This window comes from Epinephelus fuscoguttatus, linkage group LG7 (assembly GCF_011397635.1).
Source record: "Epinephelus fuscoguttatus linkage group LG7, E.fuscoguttatus.final_Chr_v1".
Lineage (NCBI taxonomy): Eukaryota > Metazoa > Chordata > Actinopteri > Perciformes > Serranidae > Epinephelus > Epinephelus fuscoguttatus.
In genome coordinates, this window is record NC_064758.1 from 23,044,072 (window position 1) to 23,062,742 (window position 18,671).

The 18,671-nt window shown below is 41.3% G+C and overlaps 2 protein-coding genes across 5 annotated transcripts; one reads left to right on the plus strand and one right to left on the minus strand.

Annotated features, from left to right (window-relative positions):
• The first annotated feature begins 698 nt into the window (after nucleotides 1-698).
• LOC125891312 (glucose-6-phosphate 1-dehydrogenase-like) lies at nucleotides 699-9,075 on the plus strand. Of its 4 annotated transcripts, none has more exons than XM_049580470.1 (13): nucleotides 699-907; nucleotides 1,603-1,640; nucleotides 1,758-1,866; nucleotides 3,297-3,514; nucleotides 3,599-3,757; nucleotides 3,913-4,038; nucleotides 4,127-4,220; nucleotides 4,323-4,509; nucleotides 4,633-4,868; nucleotides 5,367-5,443; nucleotides 5,539-5,631; nucleotides 5,739-5,804; nucleotides 8,936-9,075. In XM_049580470.1, exons 1-13 carry the CDS (start codon nucleotides 779-781, stop codon nucleotides 8,943-8,945), a joined length of 1,542 nt encoding a protein of 513 aa, XP_049436427.1. In that variant the 5' UTR covers nucleotides 699-778; the 3' UTR covers nucleotides 8,946-9,075. The 4 variants fall into 4 exon arrangements, with proteins under 4 accessions (XP_049436427.1, XP_049436425.1, XP_049436428.1 ...); XM_049580468.1 differs by lacking the exon at nucleotides 8,936-9,075 and adding an exon at nucleotides 6,509-6,883; XM_049580471.1 differs by lacking the exon at nucleotides 8,936-9,075 and adding an exon at nucleotides 6,316-6,495.
• Nucleotides 7,019-17,710, minus strand: zgc:158263 (ceramide kinase family protein). Its single transcript, XM_049580467.1, has 13 exons — nucleotides 17,338-17,710; nucleotides 15,065-15,160; nucleotides 14,681-14,818; nucleotides 14,463-14,591; nucleotides 14,286-14,349; nucleotides 14,045-14,190; nucleotides 13,030-13,104; nucleotides 12,745-12,897; nucleotides 12,361-12,466; nucleotides 11,349-11,452; nucleotides 9,185-9,381; nucleotides 8,787-9,103; nucleotides 7,019-7,378 (listed from the first exon to the last, which is right to left on the minus strand). Exons 1-13 carry the CDS (start codon nucleotides 17,459-17,461, stop codon nucleotides 7,291-7,293), a joined length of 1,737 nt encoding a protein of 578 aa, XP_049436424.1. The 5' UTR covers nucleotides 17,462-17,710; the 3' UTR covers nucleotides 7,019-7,290.
• Nucleotides 17,711-18,671: the final 961 nt, after the last annotated feature.

Consider the following 18,671-nt stretch of genomic DNA (forward strand, 5'->3'; position numbering starts at 1 on the left):
AATGCAGGTATATTGAGACACCCTTAGTTGTAACCAGCTTTCATCAGTCCTGATTAATAATTCATCCATATGTGTACAGTAATAATCTGATGTTAGTATTAGAATCATCTTTGATTTACTTATTTTTCAGCTGCTTAATAGTCGGTGTTTATTTACCGGGTTATATCCTGAAAGAATGATTAACTCACTGTGGTTACTGAAGCTACAGATATTTATCAAATGGATTTGAACACAGATTTCCTGCCATGATTCATGCCTTAGTTTATAATCCCGTGAAAGTTTTGAAGCCAGAGGTTATGTACTGATAAGGACTCTTGCTGCAACAAAGCCAGAAGACTTTCTCAGTCACAGGCACCTGCTAATGTTTGCGCAACATTTGTCCAAGGAGTGGTTTCAGAGCAAGAAACATTCCTGCCAATTGTTCTCAGCCTTGTCTGAATAGACCTGACGTGCAGGTTTCAGCGACTAAGAAGCATTTATTCCAGGTTGCCAGTCCTGATCTGATTGAATGTACAGATTTGATTTCATGCGTGACGTCGCTCCTTTCACCCAACCTGCTGGAATGTAGGGGCTTAAGAGCAGAGGTCACTTCACAAAGCATGAGGAAGTGGCAACACAAAGGCATTATTTCTTTGCATCAGTAGGTGGCAGCATTAACTCACTGAGTGTTTTTCTGCAAGGCAAGGATGACAATTGAAATTTCACCATGCTGTGTGTGTGTGTGTTATGTAGCCAGAGGGAAATGAGAGTGACCACAGCAGGGTCAGACTGAGACCAGATGGGCCAGAAGATGAGCTCTGAGCCTTTGACTCGCTCTGAGGTGTTTGGACAGCTCAGGAGGGAGCTCTATGGAGAGGAGCAGTCCAGTCAGTCCAACACTCACATATTCATCGTACTGGGAGCCTCTGTGAGTACAAAACTTCTTACAACATGACATGACTATTTCTCCTATTCTAAAATTGTAACTCGTACACTTGTGGTTTCCCTTTAACACAGATCTGTAGGAATGTTTGGTCTTTGTACAAACTCTTGTTTGCCGAGGTCACTTCACTCTTCTGGGTTTCTATCTACATTAAACTACCAACAGTGGAAAAAGTGACAGATCTTAAAGTGGCAGGGGTCTAACTGAGTTGTCACAAAGCCAAACAGGAGAACAGTTCAGTGGGTAATATTACAGTGTGGTAATCAGGGAATGAAAGCCAGGGGAATGAGCACATGTTGACTGAAATGTGCTGCATCTACTTTTCTCTTTGTCAAGCAGTGAAAGAAGGGGATAATTTTGGAGCACAAACATTTTTGTCAGACTGTTCTTGGCCTTGAGCCTGGCACAAGTTCAAAAATGTAGTTGTTTTTATCTATCCTTTTTTTGTTTTCTCTTGTCTTATCGAAGCCATTCGTCTATATAGATTTTACCTAGAGTTTCAGAGTTCTGTAAAAGGGTTTGTTCAAAGTTCTCCTGTTACTCAACAGATCCACCCACTATACATCACCTCTTGTGTTTAAAGTTTACCTACTCTTTGGACTCTTGATTCTCTTCAGTCACAGTGATTATCAACAGGAGTCAATGATGAGATCTTTATTTTATTTGTGTTTCTTACATAGGGAGATCTCGCTAAAAAGAAAATCTATCCAACTTTATGGTGAGTAAAGAACTGCTGCGTAAACACCCATTGCACACACAGTTCTTTCAAGTTGTTTCATGAGTTTGGACCTTGGTCAGTGTTTTGCATCACTGCTTTTTGGCCATCCCTTTTTAGGTGGTTATTCAGAGATGGCCTGCTCCCAGATGACACCTACTTTGTGGGCTTTGCCCGCTCCAAGCTGACTGTGGAAGACATCAAGACAGCATGTCTGCCTCATATGAAGGTAGTACACCTGAGGCTCCTTGTTGGCTACCTGACACAAAATTTTGATTTGATTTGATAAGTCATACTCAGAAAAAAAATCTGAAATTTGTCTTGAGTCTCCCAGGACGTTTCCAATAAGTACACATAAATACAAACATACAAAACAATATTTAACCAAACAAATCATGTCATATAGTATGAAAAGTGGATGCAGTGCAGCAAACTGATCATCCTATTAGATTCAGTGCTCGACCCAGGTACACTGATCCTACTTAGAAGACATACTCTTATTTAGTAGTTTGATAGACTGAGTAAAAGAGTTCCTGAACCTGTTCAGTCAAGCCTGTGAGAGAGAATGGACAGGGGCGACATAGTGAGGGGGGACAAGTGGGACTGCTAAATTCCATTACAAAATTAAAATTGGCTGAATAAATCAGTTGAACAACTAAACCTTGTATTAAAAAAGTGTTGGAAGCACTCTGAGGCCCCGCTCGCCTCTTAACCCTTCGAAACCTTGAGAGACATCACTTTTCTTGTGCTGCTTTCAGATACCTTTTGTAAGTATTAATACCTTTAAACCATGAGCAAATTGGTGATTTATTTCAATACCATGGGAAAAAAGCAACTTGGTAAGAAATGTCTCACAAAGTTTAAAAAAAAAAAAAAAGATTAAGAAAATTATTTTAATAAAAAAAAAAAACAGGGGAAAAGAAAAAAATGGGGAAAACTATATTTATGATTATAACAATTATTATTATCACACTTTAAAATTATGTGACAGAATTATTTAAATTTTTAAACATTCTTTTCAGGTTATTCCCTTGTTTGTTTTTAATTTTCTTTCTGTCTTTTCTTTTTCTTTCTTTCTTTTTTGTTTTTACTAATTTTCTTGTTTTTAATTTTCTCTTTTTTTTTTTTTTTTTTTTTTTTACCAATTTCTTGCTAATTGTTTGGTCATGTCTTCTCTTGTTGCTCACTGCCTTCTTCCCATGTTTTAAAGGGTTTTAAAGGGTTAAAGGTGGAAAATTGTTTAGTCCACCCCTGCACTAGGTTTTGTCTCTAAATGCAACTAAAGCCGAATGAGTTAATGCTGCTGGAACATCAACGGACACTGAGTCTTACCGAGTGAAATCTGGCATCTAAAAAAGAAAAGAAAGAAAGGGACAGAAAGCAAACTGACTTTGTTAAAAAAAAAAAAGAGAGAGAGAGAGAGAGAGACATGGATGGACATGGATCAAGAGAGAAAGGGTGGGGGGCCCACAGAGACTGCATATGCATAGGGCCAAGAATTTTGTGCTACACCCCTGGGAGCAGAAGTAGTTCTTTCTGAGAGACAACATTCTTTTAGTGTACATAGCATGAAAACTTGACTCAAGCATTTGACCCACAATCTTTGAGCACATAGTTTGGGGTGTCTTTTCAGGAATCATTCTTTGACTTTTCCCTCAGGTCACTGATGAAGAGAGTGAGTCTCTCTCAGCCTTCTTCAGTAAGAACTCCTACCTGAGCGGCTTCTATGACGATAACAGCTCTTTCGCTCAACTCGACGCTCATCTGTCGTCTCTGCCCGGGGGAGCTGACGCCAACAGACTCTTCTACCTGGCCCTGCCACCCACTGTCTACCAGCATGTCAGCACAAATATCAGAGCCCACTGCATGAGCTGCAAGTCAGTGTCTGTCTGTCTTACTAAATGATGGTTTACTTGCTATTTGATCACATTATCCTAATCGGCTGTGTGTGTGTGAAACAGAGGCTGGAGCAGGGTGATTGTTGAGAAGCCCTTTGGCCGTGACCTTCAGAGCTCACAGGAGCTGTCGGCCCATCTGTCCTCCCTGTTCTCAGAGGACCAGATCTACCGCATAGACCACTACCTGGGCAAAGAGATGGTCCAGAACCTCATGGTGCTCAGGTAAAACGCTCCATACACACATTCTCAGACACTTAACCACCTGTGTAAAACTAAGCATCATAGATTAGATTTCAGGAGTACTCATGATCTCTTCCTTCTTGTGCTGTTGGTATTGTGAATTTCACTTTAGTAGTGATTTCTTCTCTTACTTCCAGGTTTGGAAATCAAATCTTTGGACCCATATGGAACAGGAACAATGTGGCCTGTGTCGTCCTCACCTTCAAGGAGCCTTTTGGCACTCAGGGCCGTGGAGGATACTTTGATAACTTTGGTATCATTCGGTGAGAGACAGCACATTAAGATGAACGTTAAAATGTTGAATATAATATGATTACTTGCCCTGATTCCACTTCTTGTGTCTTGATGCAGAGATGTCATGCAGAACCATCTCCTCCAGATGCTCTGTTTGGTTGCCATGGAGAAGCCTGCTTCCACCAGCCCAGATGACGTGAGGGATGAGAAGGTAACACCAACGCCTGGATGTTAAATAATCTGTGCATATTTCCAGTCTAAAATTCCAGAGCATCCATGTCAGTGCAGTCCTGTAATCATTCATATGCTGTAGGTGAAGGTGCTGAAGTGTATAGCTCCTGTTGCTGGTTCAGATGTGGTACTCGGCCAGTACGTAGGGGACCCTGAGGGTGAGGGTCACTCTAAGCTGGGCTACCTTGACGACCCCACCGTACCAAAGGACTCCTGCACACCAACATTTGCCACTGCGGTGCTTTATGTCCAGAACGAAAGATGGGATGGTGAGGCAAAACTTTTTTGTTTCCTGTCTTAGTCTACATGTGACAACATCTGCTTGTGATTCTCACCCCGTCACTTCTTTTCCACTCTTCATGTTAATCATTATGTCAACCACCTTCCACCAGGCGTTCCTTTCATTCTCCGCTGTGGCAAAGCTCTGAATGAGAGAAAGGCAGAAGTGCGTCTGCAGTTCACTGACGTGCCAGGAGACATCTTTTGTGGACGCTGTCAGAGGAATGAGCTGGTGGTGCGGGTGCAGCCAGACGAAGCCATTTACCTGAAGATGATGACCAAGAGGCCTGGAGTTTTCTTCAGCCCTGAGGAGACTGAGCTGGACCTCACCTACAGGAGCAGATACAAGGTGCTACACTTGAAGCACAATTGAATATTTGAAAAGTTATGACAAGTGAATACTTGGCATTTATGGTACACTTGATAAATGACTTAAAGGGACAGTTCACCCTAAAATCCAAAATACATATTTTTCCTCTTACCTGTAGTGCTGTGTATTATTCTAGATTGTTTTGGTGTGAGTTGCAGAGTGTTGGAGATATCAGCTGTAGAGATGTCTTCCTTCTCTCAAATACAATAAAACTAGATGACATTTGGCTCGTGGTGCTCAAAGTACCAAAAAATACATTAAAGGAGTATGCTATTGATGTTTACATCTTGCGCTGTCATGATCATGAGGCTCTCTTCTATGAGTAGGTTCACACTTCCTTCTGAGCGGTCAATCCATCCATGCCTCTCCATCATGTCTTGTCCAAATAAAGGCCACTGATGTTGTTTTGAATTGCAATATAGTGGAGGTTATCCAGTGGCATTTACAGCGTTTTAACATCTGCCATCTTTCCTTTAGGATGTGAAGCTCCCAGATGCGTATGAGAGGCTGATACTGGATGTCTTCTGTGGAAATCAGATGCATTTTGTCCGCAGGTTGTTTGCAACATTTACTATCTTACTTTATTGTCGTGGCATTTTTTTTAACGTGGTGGGTTTTTTTGCCTAAACTGCTCTACTTTCTGTCCCAGCGATGAGTTGCGGGAGGCCTGGAGGATCTTCACCCCCCTCCTGCACCAAATAGAGGGAGAAAAGACACACCCCATTCCTTACACCTATGGAAGGTAAAATTATGTGTCTTTTTTATGAGACAAAAATAAATACACAATGCACAGTTTCCTTTTCAGTGATCATTTATCCTCATCCTGTCTTTTCTGTGTTGCCTCCACAGTCGCGGTCCAAACGAGGCGGATGAGCTGGTGAAGAGAGTGGGATTCCGCTATGAGGGAACATACAAGTGGGTGCAGCCCCACACAGCATGATGCCTTCTATCTCACACATGCACATACACTCATGAACTCGCACGCCACTTTAGGCAAGTTTACAAACAATAAAGTTTACTAAAATCTGTCACTGCTGTATGTTGCTTGATTTTGTCTGCATGTGAAAGAAATATCACTGCTTTTTAGTCCTAATCGAATGTGGAAATAACAACTGTGGAGACTTGATTTAAGTGTTCACCTGTAAATTTGATTTTTTTTAAATAAATCATCATGCACTCTTTTGCCTGCACTTTTTTTTAACTGGAATTGCCCACACCTAACACCTCTAGCCTTAAGACAGACCTGTGTGTTATGGACTGAATATGGGTCAGTGTTTACACATGGGTTCATTTGAATGTTAAGAATAAAAACCTGCTCTCTGCTATCAGCAGGGCTGTGTTTACAGTCATCACTACACCATCATGATACTGAACACCACATAATATTTATACTAAGAGGGCTTGTTGGTCTGGTTTGTAAGAACAGGTGACTCTCAATAAAAAAGGCAAGTTCAAATGTCCCGCTTCAGGTAAAAATGACATCCAGGTATGTGTTTTAAGTCAATCTGCTACAATGCATGAATTACTTTTAACATTAACACTTCAATTTACCTTTATTTTTTTTAACTGCCTGCAACAGACTGATGCTGTTTCTTTTCACCTATGTGTGTCTCTACCAGGTGTGTGTCCTGGCTGGGAGGCCTCCCATCTACAAATACACACACACTTAAATAAATACACACTCCGACCAATAACAAACCATTTGCTGATCCTGGCAGTACTCAGAGGGCCGTGGGAGGTGCAGCAGGCACGGACATGTGTTTAAACAACTTCTTCTTTGGGACTATTTTATTTGTTCTTTCATGTGTTCATGATTTTTAACCGTAAAATGGCTTTTACAATAGTAATATAATCTGTCAGTGGGGGAAGCTATGTTGACAATACAAATAGTGAAGATATCAATCATACATGATTGTTTATACACAACAAAAAGGAGGCAAAGCTGTTGCTCCTCTGAGGGTACACTGCACCGCTGAACAAATGTTGACAAAAATAAAGAATAAAAGGAGTCAGCTCAGTCTTTTTTATTGCGTTAGGATGTGTTTTTTTTAACAGTCCACATGACTTTATTCTTTGGAAGCTCAAGTGAAAAAAAAAATGCAGATCAAACAATCCATACAAACACAATATAGCATTAAAACCTGCACTAAAGACAGGTGTATCAATTAGCAAGTCTTTTATTAGTGTTTTAAGCAGCAGTATTCGACAAACACACACTCATTTAAGAATAAATAGTTATCTCATTATTGCAATGAGAAAACATGTAAAAGTACCTGAAATTGTAGGAACTCTTTGGCCATGACAGACTCGCTGTCTCAGTGAATTCACAAATTAGAAACTGTGTCACTTTTCTGTCATCATCCACAGTTTAGCTGACTTTTTGTTTCGGGTGCATCCCCTTTCACACTAGTCCTTCCCCGCTGCAGTTGTGTATGGCTGCTTTGTCCTCGATGCCCCTGGCATACAGACGCACCAGCTGGCCATGAATCCTGAGAGAAGTGAAGACAGTTAAAAACTGTGCTCCTGAGAAATAGTCATCCTTCGCCATCTGTGCACTATTTTGTTTTGTTGGTATATGACTGAGCTGAGTTAAGATTAAAGAAGTATTTCACTGCTGAAAGGATGCTCTTTTCATAATGAAAGCAAATACTTTTGAAATGGGTTCTACATGACCAGAGAAAATAGAAACAAAGGGCTGTGTGATTTGCTTTTGCTCAAGAGGTGGAAAACCTACAATTACCAGAATGCACTGCACCCAGCAGAACCAACAAACACTCCCGCTGGTGGGTGATGTAATGCAAGCTTGGACATTTTGACACAGGAACAATATGGTAGTCGGCGGGGAGCAAATGATCTTGAATTACAGTTAAACAATGAGCTAAAGTATGTTCCTGATTCATAGACCAGGGAGATCAGAGCGCTGGCAAGATGGAGGAAAGTTCACTGTAGTTTATTTACACATACGACCCATATTGTTATAATACAAGCTTGTTTAAAACCGGCCAAGTATCCCTTTAAGTTTAAACCTGACATATATTAGGAGGATAATACAGTACCATATGAGAATACAATATATCAGCGGTTCCAAACTGGTGGGTTGCAGTCCATAAGTGGGTCGTGAGTCCATTCTGAATGGACCGCAAGTGACTCCCAACTGTTTCAAGTTTGTAAAAAACACAGTTATTTTTAAGTACAGTGAATTTCTGGCACAGAGCTTTTATTTATTTATTTTTTTTAAAGATATTTTTTGGGGCATTTTTAGCCTTTAATGGATAGGACAGACAAGTGTGAAAGGGGGAGAGAGAGAGAGAGAGGGACATGCAGCAAAGGGCCACAGGCTGGAGTAGAACCCGGGCTGCTGCGGCAACAGCCTTGTACATGGGGCGCCTGCTCTACCACTAATCCGCCGACGCCCCACAGAGCTTTTATTTTGAAGTGTTGTTTCCTGCTGTAGAGTGAGTGACTAAACAGGATTAACGTGGAAAAAACCACAGTATTACATTAGGGAATCCACTTGGAAAGACATCAAGGAATGTACATAAGCTTCTATTTAATTATTTAAGAAGAACAGAATTAATAGAGAGAATTTAGGTTTGGTTTTTGTTTTGTTTCCTGCCAATCTACTGCTCTGCACTTCAGTCCAGTAGGTGGCGGCAATGCACCTGAAAGCTGGTATGCCAACCACCATTAAACTTATAGAAGAAGTGCAAGTGACTGACAGCTACTTAATAGAGACAGCAAACTAGCTCAACAACATGGCATAACTCAAGTATGACATTGAGTATATTAAACTGTTTCTGACCTTGAACTAATGACTAAGGAGAAATCTGGACCCCGTGGCTGAGCCAGTTGGGAACCACTGCACTAAACAACATGTGGATGACTGAACACTCTTACCTGCTGAGGATCTCAGTGGAAGGCAGAATCTCTCCATCACAGTTCCACACTGACACAGCAGGAGCTTTACTGCAGCACAGACCACACATGAAGGGGTTCGCTGCTTTCTGCTCCTTTGTCATGTCTCGTCCTGTGCCTCCCTCTGCCAGGTGCTGCTGAGATCCATTCCTGCTTACAGTCTCGATGTCGCCTCTCTCCTCTTCATCTACCACACCATTCGTCTCCCTGATCTCTTCATATGGGTCCTCCTCTTTGTTGGGGGGGAGGGAGAAGCGGACGGCCTTCACCCGGTGAACCTCCACAAACGGCAGGTCAAACTAAGACAAGTGGCAGAGATCAGGTTAAGTGGTGTTTAATCTTGCATGTCCAGCTTGGTTGTAATGTGGAAGTGCCCGTACCTGGTCCTGTGAGCTTGTGTGCCTGTAGAGGAACTTGAGGAATCCCAGTGGGTGAGTGTCCCACACCAGGATGAGGTCACCTGTTCCATCCGCCAGGTGAGCAGAAGGAGAGAGGCCCAGAGGACTTTTGGGACATGAGCTGGACATACAAGTGAGAGACACACACCTGAACCTGCCCTCCACGCTCACCCACTCGCCTGGACAGAGACAGAGAGACATCATGCTATGTTAAAAAAAATCACAGATGAAACTTTAAGGACCATACTACTGTTTTTGCATGTTTTAGCCCATCAAGCACTTTACTGCTCACCACTGTCCACAATGTTTTTCCTACCCTTGATTTCTAAGATTTACTTTATAGGCAACCACTGGTTTGAGCTGAGTTTGCTGTGTTTGTTTTCTGTTACAAAAGTTTTTTCATCACCACTGCAGCTCTCTATATGTTGCAAATAAAACAATCTTAGACATAAGATTCACACTGTGGAGTTTCAGTTAGACTTACACTTCCCCTCATTCATTTTACACAGCATACGTTGCACAGATGCCACTTTGCAAGCAGGGGGAGGAGTGGGGGATTTAAATGAACACACCAGCCCTTGCACACTTTTGGCCCAAGCTATTATGATCAACCACCAACAGTAAGATTAGTGCTACGCTGCTTTTTACAGACTATCAGAAATACCTGCAGGCTTAATCATCTCAGCGAGGTGAAGGCGTCTTCTGGGGATAACTGTAATACACTGGCAGGCACTTGGTTATAAGCTGCATCAGTATCATAACTATTATTGTGACAGAGATTATGTTGGGGATAGGGTCACAGCAGTATACCTGTCTTAAGGTATACAACGATATGACAATTGACAGTTATCATACCGTGAACATTTGCTTATCTACAATATTTTAAAAAATGCATCTGGATGGTAGATTCTCACCCTCATTTTGGTTATTTTTAAAAGGGAGACTTTTTACACATACATCCATAAAAAAATGATTCAAGGTTTTAATTATAGCAATAAACCCGTTGTTCAGCCAAAAAATAGTAAAAAATGTGACTGATAATAAAAATGTTGTAATACAGTGATTCTGTGAACCGCAATATTTTCTGAGACAGTTATCGTACCCTGAATATCTCATATCCTTGCAACCCTAGCTGAGAATAAAGAAATCAAACTGAACTGTATTAAGTTCAGTTGTCTTAAGAAACTATCTGCTAACTCAAGAACCTCTACAAATGTACAGAGACCTATAAAATGTATTTTAAAAAGTGAAACCAAAAAGCATGACAGATACTAAATTTATTTATTTTATTTATTATTTTTCCAAATAATTTATCTTCTCCTACCATGGTGACAAGCAACCAGAGTTTACTGCCACCTAACCATGTTTTTTTTCATGCATCAAATGCTTAACTGCAATGCATTGTGGGTGATACCTCTGGAGTGACAAGTTCACTTCAGTTTTTCAGAACCACTCAGTGGAACAACATTTATGAGGGCAGCAGAGATTCTCCCAAAGGCCAGTGCCGAGGGGAAGTCAACGAGAACATGTTGAATGACTAATGAAAGTTTAAGCTTTGTTTTAAAGCTTAACAATTACGCAGCAGCCTCAAGGGCAGGAAAATAAAGACAATGAGCACGTGCAAAATAACGGCAGTTTCTCTAATGGTTACTTAATGCTGGCTCCAAAAATGAGTCAGACACCCATGTTGAAATACCCAACCTTGCAGCAGAAATAAACAAGTTTACAGCCTGATACAAAAACAGTTTTGGTCTCTATAGCTGGTTTCCCCCTTTATGACAACTGTCTGGGGGCCGAACTTTTATACAACTCACCCGTTCACATTTTATTAAGGCTTAAAATTATGCATAATTAAGGATGGGGCCATCTGCGAGGTGTCACCACAGTTTATGACACCCCACAGCTCCATCCTCTCGTCCAAATATGGTCTCTTCTGGCCCCCCAACAACTAAGATGGCGATGGCCAACATGCAGAAGGGTTCAAAATGGGAGTCTACAAACAAATGGGTGACGTCACATTGACTATGTCCAATTTTTTTATACAGTCTATGGTCACAAGACAAAAAGCTGCTTTAAAGTATGCATAATTTCTGCTAAATGGGCTAAAACATGCAAAAACAGGACTTTTATATGTGTATGTTATTACCTTCTGAGTCACTGCTGAGGTGGCTGAAGTGGGAGCTGTACAGTGAGCCTGAATCTGAAGAGTGGGGGAAAAGTCTTTCTGTGCTTCTGGAGCACACATTGCACCTAAGGACACACACACACACACACACACACACACACAAAACAAAGAATTTTCACTCTGCTTGTAAGTCTGTGAAATAACAAGCTCCTCGACCTTGACACCAGCCAGAGGCAGCTGCCTCAGACAAAGGCAGAGGCATTGTACATGCTAATGGGAGACAGAGGCTCACCTTTCATCTAGATCAAGTTCCTCTTGCTGTGGATCCTACCCTCCTTGAGGTGCACCCAACACCCGAGTCCCCGCTGCAGGTGGTAGCAGTTACAGTGTCTCTAGCAGTGAATTTGAACTACCTGACTGGTGCGTTAATAATAATGACTCTGCTCGCAGGGACACTTTTTCACTTTCTCGTTAAAGAGTTTAAGGTCAGCGAGGTCAAAATAGCTCTCATCCTTAGACAGCTTAGATAAGAATGAGGTCTTACAGAAAGGCTTTGAGTACATTTAGTCACTAGAAAATGTAACAGGCTTTCATTTATGGAGGTTTATGTTATTTTGGGCGTCTTCCAACACTGCCACCTTGCACCCGCATTTTCATGGTCACTACTTTTGATATCCAAGATGAGTCACTTATAAGAGATAAACAAATGGGACTCATGGAGAGGTGCTATATACAAAATATGTTTGAGGTCACATGACGCTGGAAACTAAAGTGATGAATATGGATCCTTAATTCATAGATAAAGTCACCTCGGTGATACAGGAAAAGTACGAGAATGCTCCCACGCTCCCAGATAGTTGCTGTTTGCTGTTTTTAGTTTTAAGTGTTAAAACTCCTCCACATCACAAATGTTTAATCTGGTGTGCACACTGTAATTTTCTTATGCACACTGTAATTTGAGAGTCTCTTTTGTGTTTGTCATTAATTGCACCGTGTATACACCCGTCTTTGTGTCAGTAGTTTTGTGTTTTACCCTGAGAGGCAGCGTGTCCTATCTCTCGGGCTGGAGAGCAGCGGGTCTGCTGGTAGATACTGAACTATGCCTGCATAGCTCCTGTTGCTCAGGTACACCATTGTGCCTAGACAAAGGAGAGCAATTAGGTTAGCTGAAAATGCACAACACTGCATGAATAGACAACACTTTTAAAGAGAATGTAAGCAGGGAATATGGTTTTGTGGCACATAATGTGCATGTGCGTCACATGAAGTCCTTTCATCTTAGCTGTACCGCTATCTGTGACGGTTTCAGAATTAATTTTTAACTTTCACCTAAAAACAGATGCAGAGAATCTAAAAGCATCTTGTGTAATTTCCCATGCAGTCATTTGTGTTCTCTAAATGAATCATCAGTCCACACCTGAGTAGTCATATCGGAGAGGTCCCATCCAGCGGTGTTTCTCACTCTCAGCCAGCACGTCACCGTAGAAGCCATAGCCCAACAGAGACACTGAGTAGCGCACCAGGGCAGAAGATTGATGGACTGAACACACATCCAAAGGCTGAGAGTCTCCTGCAAGGTGTTACAGGAATAAGAAAGGGCATGAGGGCTTTATCATGGAGCTCAGAGTGAACAAATTTTTTTAGGTATTTTAAGAATAACGCTTTGATTTAGTGAGTTATTTTAAAGAAAATCCTTCCTCACCAATGATGATGTGCAAAGCCGAAGTGACAGGGTCGATCACTCCCACTGTGGCATAACACACACAGTCTGTAGAACCTACAGCAGATATAACAGAGCAGGATGAGTGTGTCACTGCTCTAACTCCATCATTAATTCATATTTTAAGGGATAGTACAGACTTTTTGAAGTGGGGTTGTTTGAGGTACTTATCCATAGTCAGTGTGTTACCTACAGTAGATGGTGGTCAGTACGCCCCCAGTTTGGAGAAGCAGGCAGAAGGAGCCTATCGTCACGAAGACTAAGCAATGTACTGCTGTGGACAGGGCCGGAAGTAAAAACTTATTTTAGCTACCCAAAAAAGGCCTTCCTAAAAGTAAATGGTTTAAATATACGATATATTTAGAATATTTTCACCGCTTTAGCTTGCTGTCAGACAGGCCTCTCCGATGAGAAGGTGAACTAACAGTGAAACTTGACAAAAACAGTAATTTTATTTTGCAGGAAACAGGAGTTGCTGGTCTACTGCTGCCTCATTTGATTAGTCTGTTTGTGTTATTATGTGACTTTGGTATTTAAAAGGGTTGATTCTGAGTCACCGAATCATATCATATCATAAGATAACACAAATAAAGAAACAGTCGTCAGCAGTCGACCAGCAACTCTTATGTTCAGCAAAGTAAAATTACTGCTTTGGTCAATGGAGTCTGGTGGCTGAGAAGAGAGCAATATAAGAGCTTCAGTTACCAGTCGCAAAGGGCTGTGTGACGGCAAGGTAAAGCGGTCAAGTTTTCTGAATATGGTGTGCACTTAAACCAATACTGATTTTTGTAGATGGGCCTTTTTTAAATGGCTAAAATATGTTTTGCTGCTGCCTCCATTCATCACAGTGCATTACTTAGCTTCAGTGGTGGCACCCCTACCTGCCTCTCCAAACTGGGGGCCCACTTCTGTAGGTTACACACTAACTATGGATAAGTACCTCATACAACACCACTTCAAAAAATCTTGACTATCCCTTTAACAGCAGTGTCATTACCTGCAGGGATGATGCCAATGTGAAGCGGACAGGGCTGTAGGGTGACAGTGGGATCATTCTCACAAAGGCCTGCTTCTTGTTGTGTCCGCCCAATCAAACCGTGAAGTATTTCGCTGAACATGCCATCCCCACCCACACACACCACACTGTTATAAACAAACACAAGAGTTTCTGTTGTGAAAGCACCTCCCTGAATTCTCTCATACCACAGTGTTTACTTTGTGGTGCTGGTGGCTCTTACCCATCAAAGCCCGTCAGGTCTTTCTTCAGGAGGTGGTCTCTGGCCTGGTTTGCCTGCTCCGTCACTAAACAATAAATGGTGTGATTACATATAGACTGCCAGTCACTTTCATTGATTATTTCTTAAAGAAGTAGGTCTCTAAGGCCATCTATGAGACACAGTTTAGTTGTTTTTTACCTATTACATGAGAGCTGATACCAGCCAGCTCAAAAAGAGGGGCAACCAGAGAATGGTAGATCTTCCTTCCTTTCTTCTTCCCTCCAAATGGGTTGATAAACACCAATAGCCTGTTTGGACGCAACGGACCTGAAAGACATATTTGGAATGTCAAAGGTTGTTGAGAGCCAGCAAACTCTGAAGGATTTAAAAATGAATTTCTAATCATCCATCCTTACTGTGAGTCTTGACGGCAGTTCTCAAGTGTTTCGTCCACTGGTCTCTGAGCACCCGACTGAGGCAGCTGAACTGGGTCCGGCCCAGTCTCCATAGTAACCCATAAGAGCTCCCGCTGCTGCTGCGCTTCACGTAGAAAACTGGGAGTAAATGACAGATAAAAAAAACAAAACCATGGTGTAAAACGACAACATCACCTGCTAAAATGTAAGGAATTACAGGCACATATTTGACTAAACTGTAAAGCTTGAGCACCGTGCACCTGTATGCAAGTTACCCATGTTCTTACAGACGACATGTCATGCTTCAGGCTGTGTTATTATTTACTACAGCACTGACTGTGGCCGTGGGTTTGTGATGCCTGAGAGTCTCCCAAGAGAACCCACCTGTAAAGTCTTTGTCTGTGTCCTCGACTGACTTCTGGGGAAGGATCTCCACTCGGCCATCCTCCACTCCAACCAACTCCGCCACAGGTACTGAAACTTGAATCATACAGACACACACACAGAGCACTAAAACATCAGTGCTTTTTTGCATACCATGAATAGTATATTTAAATCACTGGAAAAGACTGCAGACCTCCCTCACACATGTTTACTTTTCAAAGCAGGTGTCAAAGCACAGGTGTAAAATGAATAATGGCTGCATCACAATTAGTTGTTCCAATGCTGGGAATCTCTTGTAGGAAAAACACAAGTGTTACTAATAATGTTGATGATGGCTGCATTATATTTGGCAGCTTCAGGTTCAGTGTCCTGATATTATGCATGGTGACTCACTGGCACACCTAATAAGAGTGGGGCCACCTATCCAGATTATTACTCACACCTAGCCTATAAAAAATAACTTAATGTCTGCCTTAAAGGGGAAGTATGCCTATTTTCAAAATTCATACATGTTATTACTATGGTTCAAGACAGTACAAAAATATTAGTTAACATGAGCGACTCTCTCCCCAAACCAACCAAAAGAGTGCTAAAACTCAAATCTGTGATGTCATAGGGTATAAAATCTGGAGCTGCTCCATAGACAGCAAATTGGGAAAGATGTTATAGATGACAGCGAGAGCACCCAGGGGAATGTCCTGAGTATATGGATGACTTTTGTGTTTCAGAACTGAGAACACTACAATAGAATAAAGCTTATTAGGGGATGAAAAAGATAACAAAGATTCTGTAGGTCCACAAATTCAGGCTCCCATTTATTTGCTGCATTCAAAACTGCACACTATGCACTAGGCTACATACCCCATATGTGTTCTATCGTTCGACATACTTTTGTGTAAGTAAAGATGGTATGTATCTTTTCAGACGCACTGAGCTGTAATTATCACGTCACCTCCTCAGATCTGGCTGGAGATGTGTAACCATCGTAACCCATGCCAACCTAAGTTCTACTTTTATAACTATATTACGCCTAGCAAAGTGAAATCTTACACTTCTTTCATACGGACACTTGACTGGAGCATTATTGATGTTACAGAGCTGTCTTGGTCAATGTCTGTTAGGAACGTTGACGCCATTGACGACGATATTTATGGCGGCGTAGTGTCTAGTGTTACTATAATATAATATTTTGCCAGAAATAGTATATAATTCACATACTGTATGTTTTTATTCTAAGGTTACGGACAAACTAAAACCTCTCACATACTGTTTTACCCTACTAAACAGTATGTTAGCACAGAATTTCGGACCCAGCCATTGACTGTGTCTGACTTTATACTTGAGTTTGAGACTTATCTGGTTTCTGGCTTTGAGAGATAACAAATATTGATTAAACCAAGGCCATGGGGATAATATATTGGAATTCTTGATGTAGGTGGTGTTCAACAACAGTTTTGGAGCCTCACTGTGTCAGAGAGATTTGGATGATACAGCTTGTGTGAAGCATGTAAAACATTACTGCGTCTTCTTTGGGTCAATATTTTTAGGGCTTTTTGAACACGTCAAAGAGAGCACACTGTATGGTGTGCTAAAATATATCGTCATTATGGTTTTGTTTGTTTGTGTGTTTGTTTGAGCACCAGAAGTGTGTTGTCCCACAAAAGACACGTACATTTCTGTAAAACTTTTATCAGATTTTTCTCTGTAGTGACAGCAGATCCCACAGTACACACTCTCTGTGTACATGAGTGACAGCCACATAAAGGCAGAGGCATTGTGCAGTTGAGGAAAAATGCCAGGAGGTATGTGAGTTTCTTATAGTTCGTGTTTTCAATGAGCTGTCTGAGGAGGTTGTGTGTCATGTTTGTGCTGCTGAACTTGTTCTACGTGTTTTCTGAAAGCAGCCATGGGCTTATTAATTAAACCCTCCCTGTAGGCTAATGGTCCAAAATTTAGTTGGTCTACATGTATGGTGTATCAAATATTGTTTTGTTCATGGTGTTTCCTTGGTTACCTCTATAGAAATAATACTGCCTTGTTTGTTTCTCATCATGATAATGTGCCTGTTCAGTGAAAGCAGGAAACAGGTTGTGGCTTTGCGCTTGTTACATGGCAACAACGTGACTGTAAGAGTATTCCCCTGTGTGCGCGTGCAGTAATAGCTTATTATGGTGCCGTATGTAAACATTATTATCATTATAATACATTATGTGATGCTATAGTCTATAGACATTATAGATGGATGATGTCTGGGAGAGTAAGGAGCCACCTACTTGTTTTCTTGTCCCGGTTCTTCTTATCCACCTCGGTCCAGTTGAAGTGCCAGCCTGTCAGAACAGCCCGGTATCTTTTATTCCCGACCCATAAACTTGACTCCAGCCTCAGGTCCGTCTCCATCCGGAAAGCGCTTTTTCAACCACAGAGTCGCTCTTTTTCCGTTTCTCCGAAAACTTTTATGTTTACATTTCACAACCATAACTTTTACATCTCTGAGAAACAGCAGCAGGTTGACAGTCTTATCTCGTCATCAGTCTACAACCCACCAGTCCTTATCTGACATGTGAAAGCTTTCATCTTCCTCTGAATTAATCCGAAGATCTGTTTTAAGACATCACACCCGTGAAATGGTGAATACACCGCCTCGCACACCGGTGTTATTCTCACAATATTTCCTGTACAGTCCCTCCCTGTTGACACCTGAATCATTTGCATATTGCACTGCTCATTGGATGTCAGCAGCTACTTTACCTGAAGTGCGAGCATATACTGACCAGTTAGGCTGCTGCTATGGGATTTGGTTATTTTATACAGCAGCACAAATAAATTAATGATTGAAAGAAGGATCTGATCTTGTCACAGTAAATTATAAAATATACAGCAGGCTATGATACCAGCCAGTGGGATGATCTATAAATTATAATATCCAAATCCAAAACACTGTGAAGTCTATAAGAAAAAAGGGGTTAAATAGAGTTTAGGGATTATATACAAAATTTAAAAGGAATGAGATTCACTGTTGATGATGGTCTGAAAATTATTTATAAAGGATCAAAAACACCCTTCAGTACTCAGAGGACAGGATATTGTGCTTGTAGTTTACGGTGTTAATCAGTGGTGTATGATAGTTACAGGCCCCATGTGCATGTTATTATGATGGGCCCTAGTGCAAGATTTTGCATCTAAACTAGCTACAGCTTGACATTGCACAGCATCAACATGCATATACTTATTAAGCAATCATAAGCACAAATCTGTATATGACAACAATACCACATAAAATGTAAAAAGTATTCAATTTACTTATTTTAGTTTTTAGTTATTTTAGTTTGTGGTTTTATAGTGTATGTAGAATAAGCATATACTTTTATTGTGGAATAGATTGCTAAAAAAAAAATGATGGAGACTGGTTTGCCTTATGATGGCGCATGTAGCTGGCCCCACTGTTTAAATCTAACATGAGTTTTTCTTTGAACACTGTTGTATTTCTGAGGTGGTAATGTCAATGAGTTTCGAGAGCCTGTCCTCTGTCACCATGCTGTTGGATGGCCGGCTTTATGGGCCCCCTCCATCCCATGGGCTACTGCACTGCTTGTACTGTCTTACAACC